At 24.8% G+C, this 10,371-nt stretch overlaps 1 protein-coding gene and 1 long non-coding RNA gene across 3 annotated transcripts; both read right to left on the reverse strand.

Moving 5' to 3' along the window:
- Positions 1–1,400: 1,400 nt before the first annotated feature.
- LOC134827278 (uncharacterized) lies at positions 1,401–1,942 on the reverse strand. Its single transcript, XR_010161764.1, has 2 exons — positions 1,724–1,942; positions 1,401–1,670 (listed from the first exon to the last, which is right to left on the reverse strand). It is a non-coding gene; the product is annotated as an uncharacterized LOC134827278 (long non-coding RNA).
- Positions 1,943–3,862: 1,920 nt separating this feature from the next.
- On the reverse strand, positions 3,863–9,936 carry LOC134828358 (ral guanine nucleotide dissociation stimulator-like 1). 2 transcript variants are annotated; one of them, XM_063841315.1, is made up of 8 exons: positions 9,553–9,936; positions 7,163–7,261; positions 6,807–7,083; positions 6,409–6,746; positions 5,256–5,720; positions 5,030–5,191; positions 4,726–4,967; positions 3,863–4,664 (listed from the first exon to the last, which is right to left on the reverse strand). In XM_063841315.1, exons 1-8 carry the CDS (start codon positions 9,898–9,900, stop codon positions 4,109–4,111), a joined length of 2,487 nt encoding a protein of 828 aa, XP_063697385.1. In that variant the 5' UTR covers positions 9,901–9,936; the 3' UTR covers positions 3,863–4,108. The 2 variants fall into 2 exon arrangements, with proteins under 2 accessions (XP_063697385.1, XP_063697376.1); XM_063841306.1 differs by having other exon boundaries at positions 7,163–7,264.
- Positions 9,937–10,371: the final 435 nt, after the last annotated feature.

Raw genomic sequence — 10,371 nt, forward strand, 5'->3', positions numbered from 1 at the left:
TCAAAGTTCAAGATGTTTAAATACGAAAGGAACGTTAAAAGACGGTTTTTAGGTGAAATTCGATATTTTTAGGTTTAAAATGGGTAATAAATTATCTTATCGATGTTATCGATAATTAATTAGTCATACTCGATTCTATTTTAAAATGTTGTGAAATAATCAAGAAATAATTATTAAAATAAAGTAAATAGTTTGGTTTAAAAATTTTGACATAATTGTAGAAAAATATTTTAAAAGAAGAATTCTTGTAAAAAAAAATTAAAAAATAAAGTGAGACTTTTTTAATTTTTTTTTTTTTTTTAATAATTAATTATAATAACAAATAATTTTTTATTAATATTTTTTTTTTAAATAATAATTAATATGTATTTAAATAATATCAAAATTTTTTTATAACAAAAATAATAATTTTTATATATTTTGAACATAATTGAAACCAAAAAAAAAAAATTTAAATAATATAAAAAGTTTAAAAAAGATTTTAAAAAATTGTTAAAAAAAATATTTTATTATGTAGAATAAAAAAATAAAAATTGAAGATAAATTTAATTGATTTTAAAAATTTAATTTTATAAAATTTATTAATTATTTTTCATTGAAATTAATTATTTGATTAGTTAATTTTTATTCAATTTTTATTTTTTTATATTTTATTATTAATTAATTAATTTTAATATTAATTTAAAAATTTCAAAAATTTTTCTTTGAAATACAGGATTTTTTAACTTTACTCAAATAACCGAAACTCAAATTAGCGGAAAATAGGACAACGAAGAACAAAAATAATTTGACATAAACCATTTTTATTATTAATTTTGTGATTAATGAACGAAAATTCCAAAGGGACTAAACTGTTTCGTAAATATACCGGGCTTTTTATTAATTATTTATCGATATCATATCAGTCTTTCTTGATTTTCATATCTTGGTTTATTATATCAGAAGTTATCAGTAGATTAGATAACAAACAAACATTTTTGGTACAATCAAAATTGTGTAGAAAAAATATTTGTTTTTGCTTCATTTTATAATGAATTACAAAAAGAGTGGTTTTTTGATTTTCTGAAGAAAAATTCTGTTGAAAATATATTAAAAATTATGTTTATTCTAAAAAATAAAAAAATCTTAAAAAGATAAGATGAAAATAAAAAGTTCCCAAGAATTTTTCTAAAATTTTTAAAAAATTCGGATCTTTATATTTTTCTTTTATTTATTTTTATTATTACTTTAAAATATTTTCAATAATAATAGTAAATTGTCAGTTTCGTAATAGTAAATTCACTTTCAAAAATTTTGATTTTTTTTTTATTTTTCCATGAATTAAAAAATTAATAAAAATGTAAAATTTAAAAATTAAACAAAAATGTTATTGACTTTTTTTTTATTTATTTTTAATAAAATAATTTTTTAATTATTTTTATATTATTTTTTTTTTTATTTTTTATTAAATTTTATAATTAATTTGAAAAATTTTAATTAAAATCGTGAAACCATAATTACTCCAACAGTAGTTGCCATTAAAGTTGCAATACTGGCAGTAATTCCAGAAGCATCATTACATTTATCCTTTTCACAGTCATGGCAAACGATTGTTTTGTTCAAGGCAACGGATTGGCAGAAACTTCTTGGTTTACATCCTCGATTTGTCATTTTATGGGTTGTGTTTGTAGCTAAGAAATTTTTTAAGTAAAATCTTTCAAAAATTCACAAAAACATGACTTACTATTGTGAGTTTGAACCCAAACAGCGCAAACTTCATTTTTTTCACACTTTGCTTTGCCTTTGGGTTTGTTACAGTTTGTGCAAGAGTAACATTCCAACGCTTGGACACACAAATACACGGAAAATAGGGCAACGAAGAACAAAGATAATTTGACGTTAACCATTTTTATTATTATTTTTTTGTGATTAATGAACGAAACTTCTGAAGCGAATAAACTGTTTTCATAAGTCACCGGACGTTTTTATTTATTATTTATCGATGAATGTTTCATATCTTTTTTTATTTTATTATTTGTGAGTTATCAGTAGATAATAACACACAAACACATTTTGGTACATTTCTTAAATAAACATTCGATTTTAATAAAAAAAAATATTTTTTTAAAATTTTTAAATAAAAATAAAATACTTTTAATAAAATAATTAATAAATAAATAAAAATATTAAAAAAAAAAATTAAATAAAATAATTAAAATAAAATAAAATAATTTAAAGATAAATAAAAAAATAAATAAAAAAAAATAAATAAAACGAAAATAATTTTAATTAAAAAAAAAATTATAAAACATCTAAAAAATAATTTTAAAAATCAAAATTATTTTTTTTAATTTTAATGCTTTATTTAGTATCAATTTTTTTATTTTAAAATTATTTATTATTTTTTATTTATTTATTTTAATTATTAAATTAAATTAAATTTATTAAACTAAAAAAAAATTCTGATAAGTTTTTATAAAATAAAATTTATTTATTTTATAAAAATTTAATAAAATTTAAATTTTAAATTTGAGTAAAATTTTCTTTTCTTTTATAGAATGGAATGACCCACATAACAAATATTGACCATACACATGGGATTTCTTCAAGTACAATTCAAATGAAATCGTTTATTCATACAAAAACAACAACAAAGTCGCTAAACGATCAAACTATAAACTTTTCTGATTAAAAATAATCCCGTTATCATCACGAATGTATTGACTTCAACTTGAACGCCAAAATTATTGCATTTATTCGAGTTGCATTGCATACAAGAGACCGAACTGTTGCGATAACTGTCACAAAAGAACTCCGAAACGCATTCCCAATATTTCCACGTTTGACCGTGTGTTTGTGTCGCTGCAGAAAATCAATCAAAAAATTATTTTTAAACTCGAGGCGTGACCAAAAAAACAAATTTCTTACTATTTATCTCGTAATAAGCGCAATACAAGTCCTTGTGAGGGCATAACGTTGTGCTGGAAGGTCGTGATGTACAATTTTTGCAGACATAACAATGTCGCGCCTCAACCAATAAATAGCACGAAAGCACTGATAAGCAGATAAGAAGCCACTTTGCTTGGTTCATGGTAGAGGGAGAGACCGTTCAAGAGGATTTACCGTGAATTGGACCGATTGCGTGGTAAGAATCGATGTTACTAAAGAACTTGTTGACTTTGTTTGTAAAAGAAAAATATGCGGATTATCTTATCGAACGCGTTATCTTTAGGTTGAAATAATTATCAAAAAAAATATTTACGGATTTTTTAGCTTCATCTGAATTTATTTAGTTTAAAATTTAATTCATTTTTTTCCTAAAAAGATAAAAATTCTAAATAAATTAATATTTTTCAACAAAATAAATTAAAATAATTTAAAAATTATGGAAAGTTTATATTTTTCAGATAAAAAAAAATTTCAAAACTTTAAAATAAAAAAAAAATTATTTAGAATTTTTTTAATTTTGGCGAATAAATAATTATTTAATTTTTTTCTTCAAATTTTTGTAAATAAAATAATTTAAATAATAATTAAATTAAAATTAATTAATTAAAAAAAATTAATTAAATTTTCACTATATATTTTTTAACTTCTTAACTCAAATTTTTTTTTTAATTATAAATATTTTTTTCAAAGTGAAATAATTTTAATAAAAAAAATATTGAAAGAAAAAGTTAAAAAAAAAATTGGAGAAAATTAAATTAAAATTTTTATTTTTTTTTCTAAAAAAATGTAGTTTTCCCAAATTTTAAATATGTACTTACCATAAAAAAAAATTATTTGAAAATAATTTAAATAATTTTATTTGAGATCGCTGAAATTTAAACATTTGCTAATAAAAGACAAATATTTTTTTTATAAAATATATTCTACTGTTTATTTAATAAATCAGTTTGATTGTTGGTTCATTTATTTTTTTTTATAATACAATTAAAACAAGACAAATTAAATTTCGCCGATTTTTGCACAATTAATAAATTAATTTTAAAAATAAATAAAATTTCTAATTAATTTTTACAATGAGTGTCAAATTTGTTAAGAATTATTGGTGCTTTTTAATTTACAATTAATTTTTTTTTTATAAAAAAATATTTATTTATTTTTTTTTTCGATATTAAATTCGAGTTTAAGTCTCCTCCTTTTTCTTTCGCAGTATGAAATTTAGGTTGTATGCCGTATTGACGGCATAATAAACATTGGCATTGTATGGCATAAGCAATTCTTTATCTGGAAGTACTTGAGACAATGAATATTGGTCTGGATCGCCTTCAAGCCCAAGCTTCATCATTGCATTGCGAATAACTTGCGGCGTGCGTTCATTGTTGCCTAACATAATACTCTTGTACATAACGACTCCCAGTGTCTCGGGATGATCAGATTCGTACGTAATTTTGATGATGTAAAAGTCTGGCGTGCCATTTTTGATGGGGGAATTTTGTACAAGTTGACCATTGATGATCGGGTAATCCGTGACGGAGGAATTTTTGCCATTTGGTGTCGATAAATTGGATCCGTGTCCGTTTGCGGATTGATTTTTGGAATTGGGAGTTTTTGGCGTGTTGGATTTTTTGTCGCTACTGCTGGTATTTGACTCCATCGAAAGTGACGAAACCGAACTGGCAGCTGACATGATGGAGGCATTGGGCGGCGTGACGTCACGATCTAACGAATTGTTACGAGAACTACAAAAAAATAGAAAATTATTAAAAAATTCAAGAAAAAAAGTGAAAAAACAATTTTTACCTGAGACTCGAATTGTTAATATCACAGTAAAAGTGAGATCCAGCTCCGCTACTTGAATTCGAGGTAATGGAATCAGTTTTTCTATGGCCTGCATTCACCCCGTTATGCAATTTTCGAGGTTCAGTTGGGACTTCGAGCTGGCATGAAAGAGTATGTGCCTCTCGTTCATCGAGAATTAGTAAGGAAGCGAACCATCGATCGAATAAAGGATCTTCCGGTAAATGATATGAATTTGCAGCGCCCTAAAAAAAATTTAAAAAAATTAATTTTAAGGTAAATTTTACGAAAATTATGAATTTCTTACTTGTAATAATTTAATTTGCGCTAAAATCTCAAATTCTTTTCGTTTTTTGTCAAAATTTATCAATCCATCGCCAATTGTGTCGGGAATTGCTGCATGGATATACGTCAAATCCGTCAAAAATGTGCCCAAATATGGAATTGTTCCGTGACTTATTAACGTGTTCTGTAAAATTAATCGAAAATTATTAAAAAATTTATTCTTTTTAAGTTTCAAATATTTTTTTTACCTGTTTTTGGAACACTTTTTGCAGTTGTTTGTCATTTTCGCCGACAACATCGGCAAATTTCGCGGTGCCTTCTCGCATCAAAACCTCACGTTGAGTCCATGCGTTATTTTCTTCGGAAAATATTCTCGCAAGTTCGTTAAAAAGCTCAAGTTTTTCGCGGCACAAGGCAGCCCATGTCTTGCTAAGACGATAAACGGGATGAGATTGCAAGCCAGAAATGATCGCTTTGAGTGATGAAAAGTTTTTTAACATTCGCAATTCTTGTGCAATATCGATCCAAGTTGATATCAAGAGAGCACGTTCCGACGGCTTTAGTCTTGGCTCGATCAAAATTGTGGAAATGACTCGAAATGACACTGCATTGAACTGGTTGACGGTTGCAAGCACGCTGGCGCATTCATTTTTGTCACGACGAGACCAAGTTGAGCCGAGACACTGATGCGGGATTAGTCGTTTGAATAATTCCTGAAATGAAAAAAAAATTAAATTTCAAAAAATTTTTCAAAAAAAAAAAAAAATAATAATAATAGTAATAATAATTTTGCCTCAAAAAAAATTAATTAAGTTTTTTAAAATTTTAATAAAATTTAATTAAAAAAAAAAAAAAATTAAATTTTTTTTATCTAAATTACTTTTTTTTTAATTTAATATTTTTATGAAATATTTTTCTTAAATTGAAAGTTTGAAAGTTTATTTAAAATTTTTTATGAAAAAAGTAATCTTAATTAAAAAATTAATTAATTATTAAATTTAAATTTTTAATTTAAAATAAAATATAAAAAAATTTAAAACATGTATAAAAAATTTTATCATATGAAACTTTTGACTTCTAAAATAAATTGAATTTTTCTTTAAAAAAAACAAAATAAATATATAAAAAAAAATAATTAATCTTTAGACAAATTAGATATTTTTAAATTTAATGTCATAAAAAAAATATGTAAAAAATACATTTAAAATAATTTAAAATAAAAATAAAAATTAAAAAAAAAATTAAAAAATAAATTCATTAAATGAAATTAAGTAAATTTTAAAAAAATAATTAAATTTAAAAAAAATAATTTTTTTTTAAAAATAATTTAATGAATTAAAAATATTTTAAGACTCTTATTTTATTTATTTATTTTATTTTTAGAAAAAAATGTAATCTTACCATATCCATTCTTGTTAATTGTTCGGCAAAGTGCTTCACTGGTATATTCGGAAACCGATATGAGTTGAGCAGATGTGACGGAGGTCCCCGAAACGCTGGCGACAAACACATCCCATTAAATTGTTCCGCAATCTCGTGATATTCGTAATAATCGGGAGACCAAGGCAGTGGCGGCGGCACACGCGAAAATTTGTCAAACCTATCCGTATATCTAGTTAAAGCTTTCAAGTGTAATTCAGTGTTTGGTAACCGTTTGGATGTAAAAGCAAGTAAATTTTGCAAATTATCCGCATCCCAATCCTCGGGATAGCCATCCAACCATACGTGTAATGCAGAGACTGTAACGGAAATTTCAATGAAAAAATTTAAAAAAATGCAACAACGTTGCTTTTGCTTACCTAGAGTTTTCTTATGTTGCTCCGAAACACTCGCATCCGCATGAATTTTCTCCGTGCTGAGTCTTTCGTAGCGTTGCAACAGTAATTCAAGCACTTTTGCTGGTTGCGTGAACGTTCGATATGTCGCCAAGAAGACATTGATGAATGTTGACTCGAGTTCGCCGTCGTCCGATGCCAATGCCTCGACGAGTTTCGATAGTTTTGCCGCTTTTACGAAACGAACACGTACTGTTTCCCATTCCAGGTGCGATATGTCGTCCTCGCCATCCGATTCTTTCTGCAAGATTGAAGCAAGAAGAGAAAATATTTTGAAAAGAGTTCTTGGAAAAATATTTTTAGTACGGGATTTAACTCACCCCATTGGTAATTGGCCTATGGTATCGAACTTTCTTCAAGTAAACTGTGTAAATGGCATCTGATTCCTCTTTTTCTTCACCCCAAAGACGCCAAGTGGGCTGCTGAAAAGAAACAGTTGTCCTTCATTAGACCAGATTCTTGCGAATTTTAATTTTATTTCGGATTTTGCTTTCATTTAAATACAATTTTCGAAGAAATTCACGTTTTTATTGCAAAAAAACGGAAGGAAACGAATGTTTTCATAAAAAAATTAAAAAAATAATTAATTTTTTTTCATACATCTGAAGAATTTTAAAATTTTTTCTTTAATTCAATCGAAAAAATAAATTAACTTGACCTTTTTATACAAAAAATATTTTTTTTTTCTCATTTTTTCATAGAAATGCAGACAAGTGCGTCGCTTCTCAACAGCGGATACACCTTTTCATGCATCAAATCACGGATAAATTGCTCTTGGAGAAAAAAATGCTTCATCTGCCTTATTTACCATAGCAGCGGAAGGCAAATAAGTACATCAGCAGTTAACATTTAATTGGATATTATTATTATTAGTGTCATTACTGTCAAGTTTAAACATTATTCGCGATTGTATAACAACACAAGTTGCATAACTGATTGCTGTTACGGCTTTATTTTGTAAAAAAAAACAAAAAAAAAATCTTTATCTATTTTTTTTTCAAACAAAATATGAGAATCGTTCTCCCCTTTTATTTCAAAATATTGTGTAACTTTATACTTTTGGTCAAAATAATGCATTAATTACTTATGATGGATAGAAACACGCCAAGGTGTGGTATCAGAATAAAATAATAATTATTTTTGTTTAAAAAGGTCATTTTCGACAAAAATACTCGATGAGTCATCGTCTTGTTCGCATCTTGGAACAACTTTAATGTATTCGCAGAGTCACTGAACCACATCTTCTACGCCATCTTTATCTATGCGAGTCTTTCTTGTAATGCTTGCGAGTAGTTTACATGCGGCAAAAATGGCAATTGACTCATCAAGTATAATTAAAAAATGAAATAAGAGGTCAAGAACACTCGAAATAATGACATATGGCTCTCAAACGGGCAATTTTTGAGCGAAGAAAGAACTCTTCAATTATACAAAAGAATAAATTAATAAATATTCAGAACTGTTAACGACATGCAATTGGTAGATTATTGCAGATTTGGTAACTTTTTTTTTTTATTTTTTGCAGAATAATGAAATATTTCATTTATGTCTAGACATTTTTTGAAAACAAAAACATGTACTTATTTTGAATTAGCGAAAGTGAATTCAATTGTAGTATGCATTTTTATTAGAATTATTTTATAAAAAGTTTAGATTTTTATTTGAAAAAATCATAAAAAAATAAAGTTTTAATTTTTTTAATCAAATTTTTATTTTTTTTTATTTAATTTTTTTTTTTTTTTTGTTTAAAAAATGATTTTTAAATTTTCTTTTTATTATTAAATAATTTTTTTTTTTTTTAAATAATAAATTTTATTTTTTTTTTTTTAATTAACTAAATAAATTATTTATTTAAAAAAAATTCTTTAATGATTTAAAATTAATTGAAGAATCATTAAAAATTAATTAAAATTAAATTTTAGATGAACTAATTTTTTCAATTAATTTTTTTCATTCACTGCAAGTATTTTTCAAAATAAAAAATACAGAAAAAATGTAAGAATTTTTTTTTCTTTCCACAATTTTTTATGACTAAAAATTGAGAAATTAGTTAAAAAATATTTTAAAGCAAAATTAAAAATTTATTTATTATTAAAATAATAAAAAAAAAAATATTTATAAAATATTTAAGAATTATTAAAAATTTAGCAGAATTTAATTCTTCCAAATTTTTTAAGAACTTTAATTTTTGTATTTTTTAATAAAAAATATTATTTAATAATTTAAAATAATCAATTGATTTGAATTTAAAATAATCGAAAAATAATAATTAATTAATTTTTTTATTAAATATTTTAAAAAATCTATTTTATAAATTATTTCTTTTCTGAATAGTCGACAAAAATTTGAGAAAATTGAAAATGAAAAAAAAAAATAAAAATATATTTTTTTTTAAATTATCCTTTAATTTTTTATATTATTTTTAAATATTTTTTTAGTTATTTAATTAAATTTTTTAAAAATTATTTGGTAAAAATTGATAAATTAAAAAAAATATTTCAAGAAAAAAAAATTATGTTTCCATATTACGGACAAAAAATCGAGTAAAAACAATAAAGAACATGAAACATACTCTAAAAATATGAATCCAACTAAAAATAACTTTTTGGGCAATGTCCCGTAATTATTTTCAACAAATCGAAGCACCGCATACCACTCGTCTATTTTCGTCAGAAAAATATAAAATCAATTTATGTTATTTATGTTTTACCTTTATATACCATTTTGTAGTCCGTTCTTTCGCAACAACTTTCTTCCCCATTATCCTCCCGATTGTGCCTTTGCACGCGCACAAACATTTCTCTTTGAAATTCGCATCTTGCGTTCCCGTTTGATCAAATTGCTGACCACCGTTTCCCGCACTCGCGAGATCCAATATTGTCATGTTTTTGTTGTTATTCTCGACGACATCGTCATCGTTGCTGTAGGCTTTGACGATGTCGTCATTGGGTGCGGAGACACATTTCGGCGATTGCAGGATTTGCTGCGAGCACTTTTGCGCGAGTAATTTTGTTTTTTCCGATATGCTTTGGATTGTGTCGGTTGTGGCGCAAAACATTTGTCTTTTTCTTGTTTTTTATTTATTTTTATTTTTTTTACTAACTCATTGAATCTGAAAGTTGTGATAAACAAATTTTTTATAAAAAAAAATATTTTTTTTTAATTTTTTTATCGCATCGAACAGAGTTTGTGGTTGATGACCGCCATCATATTTATTTTTATTTATTTTGATAACATTGCATTTCTTTATCGCATGCAACATAAATAACGTTCGTTATTAGAGCTCATAATACAAACAAAAGCAGAAAGGAAGTCATTAGTCACACAAAATTCATTCAAAAAGTAATAAATAAACAAAAAATATTTTTTCTCGACGACTTTTTTGCTCTGCGGTCATGTTTTTTGATGAAAAGCGACTTTATTACAATAAAATCGTTTGATACGAGGCACACTTTTTGAGTTATTTTTAGAAAAAACGATGATTTTTTTCGTTTTATAAATATTTTGTCTACGATTCTTGCAGAAAAAC

Source organism: Culicoides brevitarsis, chromosome 1 (assembly GCF_036172545.1).
Source record: "Culicoides brevitarsis isolate CSIRO-B50_1 chromosome 1, AGI_CSIRO_Cbre_v1, whole genome shotgun sequence".
Taxonomy (NCBI): Eukaryota; Metazoa; Arthropoda; class Insecta; order Diptera; family Ceratopogonidae; genus Culicoides; species Culicoides brevitarsis.